Source organism: Podarcis raffonei, chromosome 11, assembly GCF_027172205.1.
Source record: "Podarcis raffonei isolate rPodRaf1 chromosome 11, rPodRaf1.pri, whole genome shotgun sequence".
Classification (NCBI taxonomy): Eukaryota; Metazoa; Chordata; class Lepidosauria; order Squamata; family Lacertidae; genus Podarcis; species Podarcis raffonei.
Genome location: NC_070612.1, coordinates 28,401,234 through 28,416,682, shown reverse-complemented (window position 1 = coordinate 28,416,682; position 15,449 = coordinate 28,401,234). Strand labels below are relative to the sequence as shown.

Here is a 15,449-nt window from a genome sequence, read left to right as displayed (position 1 = left end):
TCTCCCTCATTTAGTGATTTTCTTTAACAGATATTCAGAAGGTACTATTCTAGATCAACTGTCCCTAGAGAGGCTGGTGTGTTAAACCAAAACTCTTGAATCTGTTATTCTACATGAAGAGGGGTCTTTCTACTAAATAAGAGACTTGCTTCTTGCCAACTAGCTAGGAGTAATCATGCTCAGATCCAGTGGTGACTCAGCAACTGATTTCTGCAGAACACACATTTCTATTTCCTTCCTAGAGTTTTCATAGGCCTGCTGCCTTGTAAGAAGAAGAAGAATCTTTATTTGCATCAGCCACTAGCCATAGCAATAAAATAAAATACAATGTACTGAAGATAGAGGTAAAAACTTAACTATACAAAATACATTTTGGAGGTTTACATCAATAATTCATATAACAGATCTATTCTAATTGCCCCTGCTTAAAATTCTGCAGTTTTTGCTGTCATCTGGTTATCTTGATCTGCTAGAAGAAAGGACACAGTAGCAATGGTTGAGCAACCTGGTATGGATAGTAGTAGAGGGGTAATAACCTCACTCCTCAAATCTTTTTATAAAGAGTGCAAGCTAGAAGCACATGAGCTGCTGATTCAATACTGCCATCTCCACATGGACATTAGCATTTTTCCAGTGGAATTTTTTGAAATCGACCCTCAAGTACAGCTGAAGGCAGTATATTTAATCCTGTGCAAGTGAAAGCACCTCTGTATTTTGGAATTGTAAAAATTTGTAAATAGGGTGCCAATGTATCAAAATGACTAGGTGGGAAATAATCATATAATGGACAAAATTTCCTTATCGTGGCCTAATAAGTTTAAGGTCACCTGCTGAAACCTTTTTATTTCATTGAGATTTAACCTGGGATTAAGTTTTGTTTCCTATTTTTACTTTAAATTGTCTTACCCTGCTCTTTATTCTAATATATTAAAAGGATCTTAGTAATCTGAACTGTTTATTGCCTTCTATATTGTCCTTTATGCATTTTTAAAATAAAAAATTAAGCCCTGTGTTTCTTTTATAAAGAAAACCAGGGTATGAATAAATAAATATGACAACAACAGATGTATATCTGCAATTTTCCTACATCATTACCTACTTAAAGACATAGCTGCCACAATTCTGCAATGAACAGCTATGCATTTAGGGAAAGCCTAAGTACAGTTGTACCGTGGAAGTCAAACGGAATCCGTTCCAGAAGTCCGTTCGACTTCCAAAACATTCAGAAACCAACGTGCGGCTTCTGATTGACTGCAGTAACCTCCTGCAGCCAACTGGAAGCCCTGTTGGACGTTCAGCTTCCAAAAATAGTTCGCAAACGGGAACAGTCACTTCTGGGTTTGTGGCATTTGGGAGCCAAAAAGTTTGAGAACTAAGCTGTTCAAAAACCAAGATATGACTGTACATGCTTTACAAAAGTTGTATCCTAGTACATACAGGCGGCAACCATTTTAGGGGCATCCTTTTGGACCCAGAAGAGGGAAGAACAGGGATGGAGAAGGCTTATGCACGCTCCACCAACATGTGGGAGGATGTGCAGGGGCTGGGAATGGAACCCCCATGCAAAATGGTCATTGCCTGTAAATGATTTAAACTGCCGGATATAGTCAAAGTAAGTGGTTCCCAAACTGTGATCTATGGACCACTGGCTTCATTCAGGTAGTCCACAGCATGTGTTTGGATTTGTGGTTTAAGATGGAAGCAGGGAGGCTGGAGTGAATTTATGAAGTTGAGTGCTAAGCAAATGAGAAATTAAAAGCAGACATGAGTTGAGCTTCCAGAGGCAAACTATGGTATGGCTCCTTAACTATGATCAGCCCAATCTTTTCACGTCCCCTCCTCCTACCATTACACCTTGTTTCTTCTCAAAAAGTCACTCTTAAAGGGCCTCTTTCTGTTCCAGTTACACTATGTTAATACTTCTAAAGTAGTTGGTTAACTCCCTTCCTATACAGGCAAGCATTAGAAGGTCGCTTATGGTCCTTTCTATTTAGCATGAGCATAAACATCTAACACTTTTAAAAATGATTTTGAGATGGCACTACATAATTCCCACTGGGAACTGGGAGTAATGGGCATATATTCTCTGTGACTACAGGAATACAATGTGCAATATGCAGGCTCCAGTGGAAGACCTTTTATCTACTATACTGATTGGCCTTTAGCTTCTGCTCCAGGCACACCTATTAAAGTCCCTATCACATATGGTATAAACAACAAGATATATTACATTGGTGCGGCAGGTCAATACTATGGACTTGCATGGGTAAAACTACCTTAATGTACATGGCCAAAATACCCAGCACACAAACCTCCAGTTAAGTAAGATTAATACATACCATTAGACAAATAATGTATTCTCAATGGCCTTGGTTGTTTCCAGACAAGTTGCTTTCTCACCTATTTTTACTGTAGCACTTTAGACCAGTGTGGCAACTGTACTCTGCTTCTTAGCTTTGGTAAAGACTCCCACATATGAGTAATTTCAAAGGTTCATTTTTAAAACCATATGAAGTGAGCTACTGCCCTGAGCGTGTGGGCTCCTGGATTGAAGCTCACGGTTGCTTTGCTGTCCCTGATCCTTTCTGCAGTTGTGCTGAGCTAATCCAATGTTTGGCTTAGAGCAGTGGTTTTCAACCTTTACGAGTCCACGGCTCCCTTGACCAAACACATTGTTTCTGCGGCTCCCCTGTGGGAGCCACTTACAATGGGTTCCATTACATGACACCTTTAAGTGGGGATTCCCTCGTTCCACCCCTGACCTGTTCTGCCCTGGTCCCATTCCACCGGATGGGCTCAAGGAAGGATGGTCGCTGGGGTAGAGAGAGAAGTATACAGGAAGATAATGGGCTGCAAGTTAAAGCTGCCAGCTCCCCTGAATGTTCCTCAGAGAGAAAGAAGAGAGATAATGCAAGAAGATATGGCCTGCAAGTTAATGAAAGGATGCCCCCCCCCCAGGGCTCTCATGAACGAAAGTTCCTCAGGTCTTCCCAGGGTGCCACAGTGCACCAGTTGACAACTAATGGCTTAGAGTGCTGTCCAACCCAGGCTCATGGCTTACCACTTCCAGATTAATGAAAACAAATCTTGGTTACAGTTCATGGTTAGTCTGGACAATTAAATCATGAGCCTGGGTTTAGATGACACACTGAATCAAACCATGGGCTTAGTGGTAGCCAACGTTTGCTAAACATGATGTGAAATTAACACTATGATAATTTTTTGTTTTCATAGTGAGAACCTTACCAAATTTGCTTGAACCATCTGTTAATTTGAGCATCCTACACGACAGAGAGCAAGAGACCGATAGGTTATTTTCTTAACAGAGAGATTTTACTACCATGTCCTTCCCATTCCCATGCAGTCTGGTTTTGAAACAGTATGTGGTATAATTCTAAACAGTCAGAAAAATGGGAGCTATTTGTTAAATTGTCCCTAAATTCTTACAGCAGGAAAGAGATGACGCATATTCCAGAAATTTTGACAGAGAAGCATCTGGTAGAGGACACCGAGTGGCCTTTTAAGAGGCTCGTATCTGAAGAAGCTAGTATAAGGGGAGGCTTTGGATTTAGGGACGGGAAGGGCCATTAGGAAGAGGAACCACCTCCTCCATTTTTGTCTCCCTGCCATGAGCCCTCCAGGAGTTTGGATCTGGTCGCTCTCTGTTTCATTGCCCAGGAAACTGAGTATAAAGTCATTTTAGTTGATTCAAGATATGAATAAATACCTACACAGACACTGCGTTGCATAAGAGCTAACATAGGCAATCAGAAAAATACTAAGTTAGATTTGTTTTAATATAGCAGGTATCAAGATAAAGAAGTTCAAAAATATATTTGGAAAGAAGAACAAGTTTCTGTGTTACTAGTTTAGAAGATTATAACATTTGTCCAGAATTTGTAAGCAGTTAAAATGCAAAAAATAAGGTTTCCCCATGCCAAAAGTTAGAAGGTGATTAACAAAAGCTATTCTGATTATACTGCCACCAGTTTAAAACCACAAGCTTTAAAAAAATCCTCTGCAACATATTCTTCTTTAGTTTCATCATGAAGCTACATTGGGGTGGGGAACCTTTTCTGCCAATGGACCAGGCCTTTAACTCCCCAACCCCTGGCAGGCCAAACTAGCTCCTCCTACCTGTCAATCACTGGATAACACTATGGCATCAGGTGACAGTGTGCTTTGAAGTCCCAATTGTTGAGACTTTAAATTGCAGCAGAGGGCTGTTTGAAAGTCCTTTTGCAAACAGCCCCATGCTGTTCTTTGAAAACAAGAGGTGCGGGGCGGGGGGGGGGTTGTTTGTAAAATGGAAATCACTTCCCTCTCCTGGAAGAAGGCACACCCTCACTGCCCATCAGCTGATTGATGGTGGAGGTATTCCTTGCTCCAGTCAAGGAACAATCAGCAGCTCACTTTAAGCACTGAAGCAATGCCAATACCCATCCCACACCTGATATTGCATGGGTGGGCATGGTTTGGGCAAAAGGGGCTCACAAGCAAAAATGGAGCCCCTGATGGGCCAAAGGCTCCCCACCCCTGATCTGTATTTAAAAATGGAATGAAGTATTATTGAATGGTCTGCAAGTCCATTATAGATCAAGATACAATTTCACCTTAAAACAGAAAATGAGTGAGAAAAATAAGTCAGTAAATGAAAAATATAACTTACATCAATGACTGAAGAACTTGATAAACTTAAACCTTCTAAGTCAGCTGATAAAGTAGGAGTAAGAATAGTTGGCTTGTGGAGTGATGTGGTTGTTGATACAGGACTGACTGCAGAAAATAAGCAATTGAGAAGGATAGTTATATTTAAGTAAATTAAATTGGTAAGAGTATGGTTTTCTGGCATCTTAAACTTGAACAATTCAGTAACTAGACACGTACTTTATCCTACGCATTTTAATAAAAATGTTTAATTTTTAAAAATTATGACAGAGCTTTCCAAACTTTTCATCTTGTTGACACACCTGTTAGATATGTTTAATTTCATGGCACAGTAATTCAGTTTTACTAGCAAACCTGAGGTTAAACTAGCCCCTTTCCAGCCCCAGGAGGAGAGCAGGATGTGTTCACACGGCAGCCAACACACTAACGTGTTGTGACACAGTTTGGAAAACTCTGATTTATGGGATTGTACGTCAACATATGTCTTAAGTTACTGTGTATGGGAAGGCGTGTATACACCTCCCCAACCACCACACACCATGTTCCAAACTAAAGGTAAACTATGTGGAAATTAATGTTAGTAGATTACTTGCTTATTCTTAGACTGCTAGATTCTATGCTTTGTTGTTATATAAAGATGAAAGCTTCTTTTTTTAAATGAACCTTGTTTATTCTGAGAATTTAGACATAAAAGTAAAAGTCTCTGAATTTTCTAAACACATAGGAGGTGTTAGTAAGAGCCAACAGCACAAAATAGGGATAGCAGAAGCTGATATCCCTGTTCCTTGATCCCCACGGCAGCCACCTCAGTGGGAATGCCACTCCTGGAAGATGCCCCTTCCTCCTTTGCCCTGAGCCAGAGCCTCCCAATTCAGCAAGGTCCCCCAATCCTTGGTGAAACATAGTGGGGCTGGGGTGGGTGGGTGGGTGTGTCACAATTTGCTAGCTCTATTTAGCGTGCTAATCTCTGTATCCAACCTACGGAAAAACAAAACCACACTCATCTGTAGCTTTTATGCTTTCCAAATTTCTGTGCTTGAGGCTGTTAAATATTTTTGTATTACTAACACATAGAGATTTACAACCTTTGAAAATACAATCTTTCTGAATGAGACCTCAGTATGATTTCCAGATACCATGCGTCTCACTGCTACCTTGCTATGGAAAGCTATTCATTTATAAAAAGGTACTTATTTAAAAATAAAATAGTGTAACAGTATTACAATGCGCTAAGAAATGCATTTGATATAGGCTGAAAACATATAAGCCTTAAATCTTAAGAGACAAGAGAAGAGAGACTCCCCACATTTAAAGCTAAATTGTTCAGAAAGACTCTGTTTAAAGAGCATGCATTGTTCAAGTAGGCTATCCAGGTTTGTTTTTTTTAAGTGTGTTATGCTCTTATACAATGACAAATGCATAGCGTACACATAAATATTCCATTATATCTTTATATGAGACAGACAGTATTATTTCAGGCCTTTTGAAATTTAAATACAATGACTTGGATCCTAACTAGCCCCCTGCAAAATGATGGATTGCTTCTGTAAGTGGAAATAACTGCTTTCCCCAATCCTTCAGCAACAGTTTGGAAAGGCGAAGAGGTTGCAGGGAAAAGGAGTGTGTGTAAAAAAATGCTGCCTTTCTTCTGCTGGTGGGAGCATCCCATGGGCAGAACTCGGCTCATGGGGCATTCCCACAAGGGAAGCTTTAGTTAGGATCTAAGTCAAATGCTTTAACTTTCATGGACATAAAAATATCATTTGAAAGGGCAAACATCTGGAGTACTTACAGTCGTCCAAATCCAAGAGTGGCACATCTTGCTTAGTAGGCGCTCTCTTCTCTTGTGAAGCTTTCTCTTCTTTCTGCCAAAAGTATATGAATGTTTAATACTTTTTTTGAAAAAAATGTGTAAGAACACTGCAGAGACTTATCCAGGAAAGAATGTAATTGGGCTCAACCTTTTTAATATTCGCTGCATAGGAATTCAGATAAAAGAATCCTGCATGCCTTTTCAACACCATTTCTTTGATGTTATCTCCCAGTGTTCTTGCAACACCAATACAGCTCTGCTTTAACGGCGGGTCAATGTCCTGCTCTAAGCAATAAGCTGTGCTATTACTCTATTTTTCTTTTAGTTTTTTTAAAAAAACATTTGTGGTGGCTTAGATCTAACTTTTCACATTATCAATTAGCAGTCTTTTATTTCCTGTAATCCCATGGTCCTCAAGTTTGCAGTAACTTCAAACTTTTCTCAACAACCACAACTGGTCTCACTACTTCTTTTCTCTTTGGACATGTGACCTAATCAGCTGAGAGTTGCTGCCATACAAGACTAGGCATAAAACCCAAGATCTTTAGTCCTTAAGAGAACTGAGATCTCATTAGATCCAGATCATCAAAGCATTTTCAGAGTAGCAAGAGACCTGATAAATTCATCTCTTTGGGAGAATAAAATTAACAGAGTTTATATATTATTGCATCTATAATTGATACTCAAATAAATAATTATACAAGCAGGTGTAAGAAGGGAGAAGTACAAAGAAAGAACCATGCCTATACACCACAGCCTGGGAATAAAGTTCCTTGTCACAATTTACTATGAATTTTGGCATAATTTTCCTGACAACTGTATCAGCCATTTGAGTCCACAAACATGTTGATTAGTAGGACACTTTTCTCATTGAGTGGCGGAAGAAATACTCATATCTAGAGCACGCATGCAAAACATGGTGAAAGAATCCCACTGCATATGATTCGGAGCATGAGCTTAATTTAACAGGATTCAACAAATGCCATCAACAGCTCACCTCTGGAAACCATTAATATCTTCCTGGAGACTATCTGCACAAACTCAGCATGACATAAGACTACTCTTTGTCCAACTTCCCTACACACTGCAAAGAACTTTGGGTGGGTAGGTGGGTGGATGCAGAATCCTGGCGGAATACAAGAGACAAAGTCTCCAAATGGATGCAATTATTTGTCTCACTGCTGTCTTAAGAAAGAAGATCAACTCTTTTATGCTTTACATTTGGATTGATATCATTTTCCATTGACAGCTGGGCTAACATAGGATCGGGTACAAGATTTTGTTCCATAATGGCAGAAGACAGTGGAAAAAATTCAAGTCCAAAAAACTTTTAGGCAACAGGCACTCCTATCACATGTGGAGGAACATGCCTTTAAGCTTACATCCTTTCCAACTTAAGGGTGAGAGAAAATGGCTAGCTCTGGAAGGGTGTAGGGGTGTCCAGTGCCATCTCATAATGACATTTAAAAAGGTTTCTTGCAGTTTAGTTGAAATGGTATGCAGTGGGGGTTTAGACCACAAAGCTCCCACCACAAGAACATGGACTCAGTATGTGTGGAAAACAGCACTTATGAACACTTAATTCACCATTGGAAGGTGATAACAGAAATAACAAAGAAAGATGGCTTGACTCCATATGGTCTTGATTTATAGCATTTATTAACAATAGTACAGTAATCTTCTTTCTGTCTCAGTCACATTAGACACTATGGAAAAATTACTTAGCGATTTAAATTGAAGTATATCCTGTGGGTTAAACCACAGAGCCTAGGACTTGCCGATCAGAAGGTTGGCGGTTCGAATCCCCGCGACGGGGTGAGCTCCCGTTGCTTGGTCCCTGCTCCTGCCAACCTAGCAGTTCGAAAGCACGTCAAAGTGCAAGTAGATAAATTGGTACCGCTCTGGGGGGAAGGTAAACGGCGTTTCTGTGTGCTGCTCTGGTTCGCCAGAAGCGGCTTAGTCATGCTGGCCACATGACCCGGAAGCTGTCTGCGGACAAACGCCAGCTCCCTTGGCCTATAGAGCGAGATGAGCGCGCAACCCCAGAGTCGGTCACGACTGGACCTAATGGTCAGGGGTCCCTTTACCTTTACTATATCCTGTGGATGTGAGCTGAATTTGTAATATAAAAGATTTTCCAAGTTTCTTTTGATTCCATGTGGATGACTGCATACAAGACTTAACATCTGTACATGTATTTCTCTTGGAAGACAACAGCTTTGCTTGGTAATTGTTTTTAAACTTTTCAATAAAGTTTGTAAAAAGAGAGATAGACAGACAAACTCTGCTTTCCCTCTATCTATATGTGCAAGAAGCCGGCTTTGGAGGGAAGGCAGCACAAATAATGGCTGGATACTACAACCAGACCTAAGTTCTGGACCTCTATTCCCCAAATGAAAATTAGTCAGGCTCAGGCAAAAGTTCACGTTATTCAATATATAGGCTCAGATTTAGTTGTGATTAAGTCCCACAAAAAATACCTTCACAGTTGGGGGCAGTAATGCTTCCAAATGCCAGTTGCTGGAAACTACAGGAGGGGAGAATGCTCTTGATTTCATGTTCTGCTCCCAGATTTCCCACAGCATCTGATTGGCTAATGTGACAACAGGATGCTGGACTAGATAAGCCTTTGACCTAATCCAGCAGGCTATTCTTATGTTCATGGGATTTCGTTACAGCTACTCAAGTTGTTCAAACTGGTTTCAGTGGGACTCATTTTAGCTGGAATATGTACATTGCCTCAGTCTTAGGACAGCCAACACTTAGGAAGTCATAGTTAATTATGACTTCAATCAATCTGTATGGGTTGTACCTAATGTGAGCAGCTTGCACAATTCACCTTATTCTTTCCCCTCTGCAACCCCTGCAGCATCTTAATCTTTCCATCACCCTTCCAGTGGAGGACTGGAGCTGTAAGAACTTCACCAGGAAGTGATCAGACCATGACAATGGGGTGAGATCTACTCCCACTATCTCCATACCATCTCTTCCTCCACCTTGAGCAAAAATCAAATGGAGGGTATGCTGTGCCCTGTGTGTCAGATCAGTGACCTCCATGGTCATCATTATGGCCATGAAGTCCTCAGCCAGAACACTAGAGGCAGCCTCAGCATAGATATTGAAATCATCCAGAACAATTATGGTTTCCTCTGACACCACACCCAATATCACCTCTGCCAGCTTGGTGAGAGAAGCTGCTGGGCAGTAAGGTGGATGGTACAGAAGCAGCAACCACAGTTTACTGACCAACACCAGGAGCAGGCCCTCATAGTCAGTTCCAAGTTTCCTGGCACTGGATATGGAAGTGCCATGGACCACAGCAACTCTCCTCTCATCCCTGCAGCCTACTATGATGCCAGGGCTGTCTTAAGCATATATGGCGCCGAGGTGCAAAGATCTGCCCAGCGCCCCCCCCCCCAGTTGCCCAGTCCCAGGTGTGCAGGAGGGCAGAGCCAGCTGGCCACCTCAGTGTCTTGCTGGCTCGGTTGCCCCCAAATTTGTGGCACAGAGCCACCTGCAGCAGAAGAGCCCGCCGCAGTGCTCCGACTCGACTCTCGGCCTGGAACCCCTGAGAGCCCGGCATCTGGGTGCCCCCCACCCCTAGTGCCTATGGGTAAGATGGCCCTGTATGATGCTATACCAAACATCTAGGTGAACACAGTGGGATCAGATCAGCTCCTCCCAGCAAATCTACCTGGTCTCTCTAATACAAAATGGCATATTCATCAAATCAGATATGTCACTGTTTTTCTACAAATGGCAACTGTGCTTACAATGTTCTGGACTTGCCCATGGTCACAATAAGTTTAAATGTAAGAAAATGAACATGACACACACTCACTCACATTTATGTTTAATATTTACCGATAGTTTAACTGAAACAGCTTTAAAAATTGATTTTTTGTTCTTTAGTTAAAATTACAATCCACACAAAAATAAACTTGTTTCCTCCTTAAAGAAAAGAAAGCAACCCAGAGCTGAATGCTAAACAAAGAAGTTAAGCCATATCCCATCAAACATTTCTCCATTTGCAATTCATCTTGATAATAGAGATAGAACCTGGGTAAATGCATATACGACTTGAAGCAGGAGATTTCTCTTGCTCAATGCATAATTCATGTGCTCCGCCTGCAAAGTGTGTAAAATGAGAATTTCACACCGCAGCATGAGCCATGGAACTGCAGAGAAGAGGCAGATGAAATCATATTTTACTGTGTGAATTCTGTTTCTTGCCCTTCCAATATTTATACAAAACCATCATTGACAATCCAAATGCACTGACTGATCACCTACTGTTTCCATTGTGTTAGCAGTTGAAAAGAGATCAGGCAGAAAGATAGACAATTTGTTTTTATATATTTTTTAAATAGTAGATCAAGTTTTTAACAGCTGAGTGACTGTATTATGCTTGTATAAGAGGCCAACAGTAACTGATTTTAAAATCCCACTACATAGGCTCTTATTTACTCACGCATCATACTAAAATCTGTATCTGATTTTTAACAGTATGTGATTATGTATCTGAATACCCCGCTATTTCTGAGCAGGATCACTAGCTGTGTTTTAGTTATGCACAACAACAGTTTGAAAGTTGTATTTCTAAGTGCATAATGCACTTGAGATACGGAACTATGCTCATTATTAGGAGACATTTTACCTTTGTGTTGTAAAAAAACAAACCAGAAGCCATGTATTAGACTAACATGTCTTCATCTTAACATTTTTATTATAGGTCCATCTTAACACTGTTTTTATATATCATAAAATGTGTCATAATTTTATGTCACTTCAAAGGACATTTGCATTCATTATTAAATACATCTTAAGTATATTTTATAATATATAAAGTATATACCTGAAGTATATACCTAAACAGAAGGGTCCTTTATGGAAAAAGAGATTCCTTTCAAATTTTCGTTTCAAATGGAAAAAATACAGAAATAGTCAAAATTTAAAGCAGCAATGTAGTTTGGTGGCTTCAATGCACAGAGATCCTCTCACAATCATTAAAATGAAAGTTAATTCTAATTTCCTCTAAGTGAGGACCTTTAGAGTAATAGTTATACCAAAGAACTCCAGTCTATTTCACAAACAGAAGTTTACTAACTGACATAGCAGAGGGCCCCGTTTAAACATTCCATATACAATTAAGTATTTTAATATGGTAGATTCCCAAGTTACTAAGCTACTACAATCCTTAAACTATTAATTGTCTTGACAGCTATTATGTCAACAGTAGTGTAATCCTATAGTTGTTTACTCACAAGTTCCACTGAGTTTAATGGGACTTGCTTCCACAAGGGTATGCGTATAACGGTGGTGGGGAACTTGTGGCCTTCCAGATGTTACTGTATCCCAAGTTCCATCAGCCCCAGCAAGCACGGCCAACCACCAGGAATGATGTTGTATTTTGGGGCAGAAATTTATTTGGAAGCCCTCATTAATGATACTTATCTGGAAAGTCACAGGGAGACTAAGAGCCAGGTAGTTACCCTGGATATATCTGGATGTTGAAACCAATGACTGTATGTTAGATTTAATGGAAGTTCAGAGTACTGCTATTCCTCTTCAGTTGATCTCAGAATGTAGAGCTGTGGGATCAACATTCTGACTCATGGAAATTTATTCTGAAGTGGCACAACATTGTATCTTGTTCCCAATACTGATTAAAACATAATTGTAGAGGAAAACAGGAAGCAAAAACAGAACAAACTGATAGTATATTTTATAACTAGAAAAAAATATTTATTTTTTAAAAAACACAGGACATGAAAGGGACTGACGTTCAAAAAATCAAATAAAGGGAAAGTGAAGCAATTACTCCAGCAATGTTTCTAAACCATGTTAATCTGGGTATATTTCATCTGCAAGGTTTAGAAAACAGCAATTATGCAGGTAAAGAAAGAGCGTAATGATCCATCAAAGAGTGCAAACCCAAACTGAAAACCTCCTTATTCCAATTATACACTTTTTCTACCTACAAGGAAACCTCACTGACTCTTACATGGGCTTGGAATGTAACTCACTTACACTCTGCTCTAAAAATCTAAGAAGCTGCACCTTTATAAAATTAGTATTTCCTCAAAGTTATAGCATAACTGTATTGTGATTAGGCATTTAGCCAAAAAGGAAGACTGTTCATCATTATTATACGTTAGTATTTTATTTATTTAAAATATTTTAAGCTGCTTAGAGCTTTCTAAGTCATTTGTCTCTGTAGCAGATTAGCAGCCAGTGCAACTTTCTCAGGATCATATGACCCTCTGGAACTGTAGCACTCCATAATCTGGCTGCCACTTTTTGCACAGGCTGTGGCTTCCAGACCATTCTCAAGGACAGCCCCACACAGAGCATATTACAGTAATCATATCAGGAAGTTAACCAACATATGGCTCGCAATGGGCAGAGTATCCCTGTCCAGGAACAGCTGTAGATGGTAAACCAGGAAAAGCTGTTCTTTGCTGTTGCAGCAGTTTGTGCAGCCAGTGATAAGGCCATCTAACCAATTCCACAGCAGGCCTGTTATTTTGAAGGAAGTGCAACAACATCCATAAGAGCTATCTACCCAATTCCTGAACATGGGAATCAGCAATCCACAGGACATTATGCAATCCATACATTGGTTCACGGAGTGCACAGCCTGGACTGATTCATTTGATAAAGTGAAAGAACTGGGAGTCATCTGCCTGTTGATGATGCCTCACTCCAAATACCCCAATGACTTCTCCAGGTGGTTTCATATAGATGCTAAAGAGCATGGGAGACAAGATGAAACCCTGTGGGTCCCTACAGGGCTAGTGGAGAATTGCCACCCATCAGGAGTAGACAATACCTCATCTGAATGACCAGCTATTTGACACTATTAAAGACAGTTTGCCTATTAAATATAATTGTTGATAGACTTAGCTGTTTGTGCTGCTCTTCTCACTGCAATTACTACACAGAAATGTGAGATCAAAACACAAATTTGCCACTACTATCAAGTACTGAAGCAACGCTTTCATGTTGGGAGGCAAAGGTGCCTTTATGCAGTTTGTTCTCACCAACCATGACAACAGGTATCTTGTTTTTAACTGGCCATAAAATACAACCTTCAGTATTTGCGAGTCAGTCACAGTTAAGCTTTTATAAGCACGGTTGCAGTGCTTATCATCTGGCAGCAATTAAGCATACCACAACCTTCCAAACTATGATTTTTGTGGGCCCCTTTATGTACTTTACATATGCTTCAGCAACACTATTTTCACTGCCACCTGTAGTTGTTCTCCTATATATATATATATATATATATATATATATATGTGCATTTGCCAGAGACCCACACATTTTTATTGCCCTTAGTAGTCAGTCATTTCTTGTGTCTGCCACAATCACCCCTCCCCCCAGTTCTCTGGTAGGTGCAGAGGACTCAGCAGAGAGGTACCGTATTTTTCGCCCTATTGGACGCACCGGCCCATAGGACGCACCTAGTTTTCAGGGGGGGAAATCAAGGGAAAAAAATATGATTCCCCCCCCCCCCGCAGCTCTGGGAGCAGCGGACAGGCTGCACGCACCCTGTGCACTACTCAAAGACCTTCTCCCTGCTTTTGCAGGAGGTGGCGGAATTCCCGCAAAAGCCCACAGGAGCCGTGCGCGACTCCTACGGGCTTTTCGACCAGGAGGGAGAAGGGACTGAAACGGCCAGTCAGTCCCTCCTCCCTCCTCGGGGAAAAGCCCCCAAGAGCGGCGCGCTCTTCAAAGGGTGCGCGGCTCCTGCGGACTTTTCAACGAGAAAAGCCAGCAGAAGCCGCGGAGCCCCTTTAAAGAGTGTGCGGCTTTTGCCTGCTTTTGTGGGAGGTGGGGGAATTCCCCCATCTCCCGCAAAAGCCCACAGGAGAGTTGGAGAGTAGCGGGAAGGCGTCGCACGCCTTCCCGCTGCCCCCCCCAATCTCTGGGGCTGGCGATGGGGGAAGCGCTGCTTTCCCCACCGCCAGCCTCCAACCCGGGTTGGAGAGTAGCTCGCCTTCCCGCTGCCCCCCGATCTCTGGGGCTTTCCCCACCGCCAGCCTCAAAGAGCAGACTCTCCTGGCTTCAGTGGAAGCAACGCAAAGCCTCCGGAGCACAGGCTTCGGAGGCTTCGCATTGCTATCGCTGAAGCCAAGGAGCCTGCATTCGCCCCATAAGACGCACACACATTTTCCCTTCATTTTTGGAGGGGAAAAAGTGCGTCTTATAGGGCGAAAAATACGGTAAGCTTTTCACTTCATACCTGGCAGCAAGGCTGATTCTTACTGCTTCCAAGTGTTTAAAAAGGTGAATGAATAAATAACTCTTCCCTTTTGAAAATTCTGAAGGAACTGTGTTTCAAAGGGGAAAGTGTCTCAGTTGGGCAGGCTGTCACCAAGAAGTGTTTCCCAGTCACCAGTGGCAACTTAGGACTAAATTTATTGGATCTTGTTTCAAAACATGTCTACAATGGTGTAAAAATGAGACTTCTATTAATTGGGCATAAGAAATCTACAATCTGTGTGACTATTATCATCATCATCGTCGTCGTCATCAAGAATTCTGACCATACAAAACTTAGGCTATTTAACTCACTGCCATAAATGTCTCAATATAATTTATTTCATAAAATTTATATACCACTTGATTGTAAGAAGAAAAAAAATCAAATGGAGGCCTTCATTCTCTCTACGTAGTCTGGCCACTCTACTACTGCCAAAAACTACAAGGACTGCTGCACAAGTTTGCAAATTAAATCCAAATCATGTTGGTGAAAGTAAGAGTACACACAGTGATTAAGCGTTTATACTTAAAAGAGGCTAATATTACAATATATACCACTGTGGAACTATCCACTATTCATTTTTACTAGGTTACTTTACTTTCAATGTGGCTACCAAACATAAACCTCTGAGAATGATGGGAATCTAAACCCTGGACTGTAAATTTTCAGATAAAAGTTTATACAGATATGTAAGCTCAA

General features: G+C 41.0%; 1 protein-coding gene across 3 annotated transcripts in view; it reads right to left on the bottom strand.

Moving 5' to 3' along the window:
* Positions 1-15,449, bottom strand: part of AP3B1 (adaptor related protein complex 3 subunit beta 1) — a 141,305-nt gene that overhangs the window by 41,236 nt on the left and 84,620 nt on the right. For all 3 annotated transcript variants that reach the window (XM_053409083.1, XM_053409084.1, XM_053409082.1), the window contains exons 21-22: positions 6,461-6,533; positions 4,670-4,776 (exon numbers count right to left, since the gene is read on the bottom strand). In XM_053409083.1, coding sequence (XP_053265058.1) covers positions 4,670-4,776; positions 6,461-6,533 — 180 coding nt within the window. The remainder of the gene's footprint in view (positions 1-4,669; positions 4,777-6,460; positions 6,534-15,449) is intronic.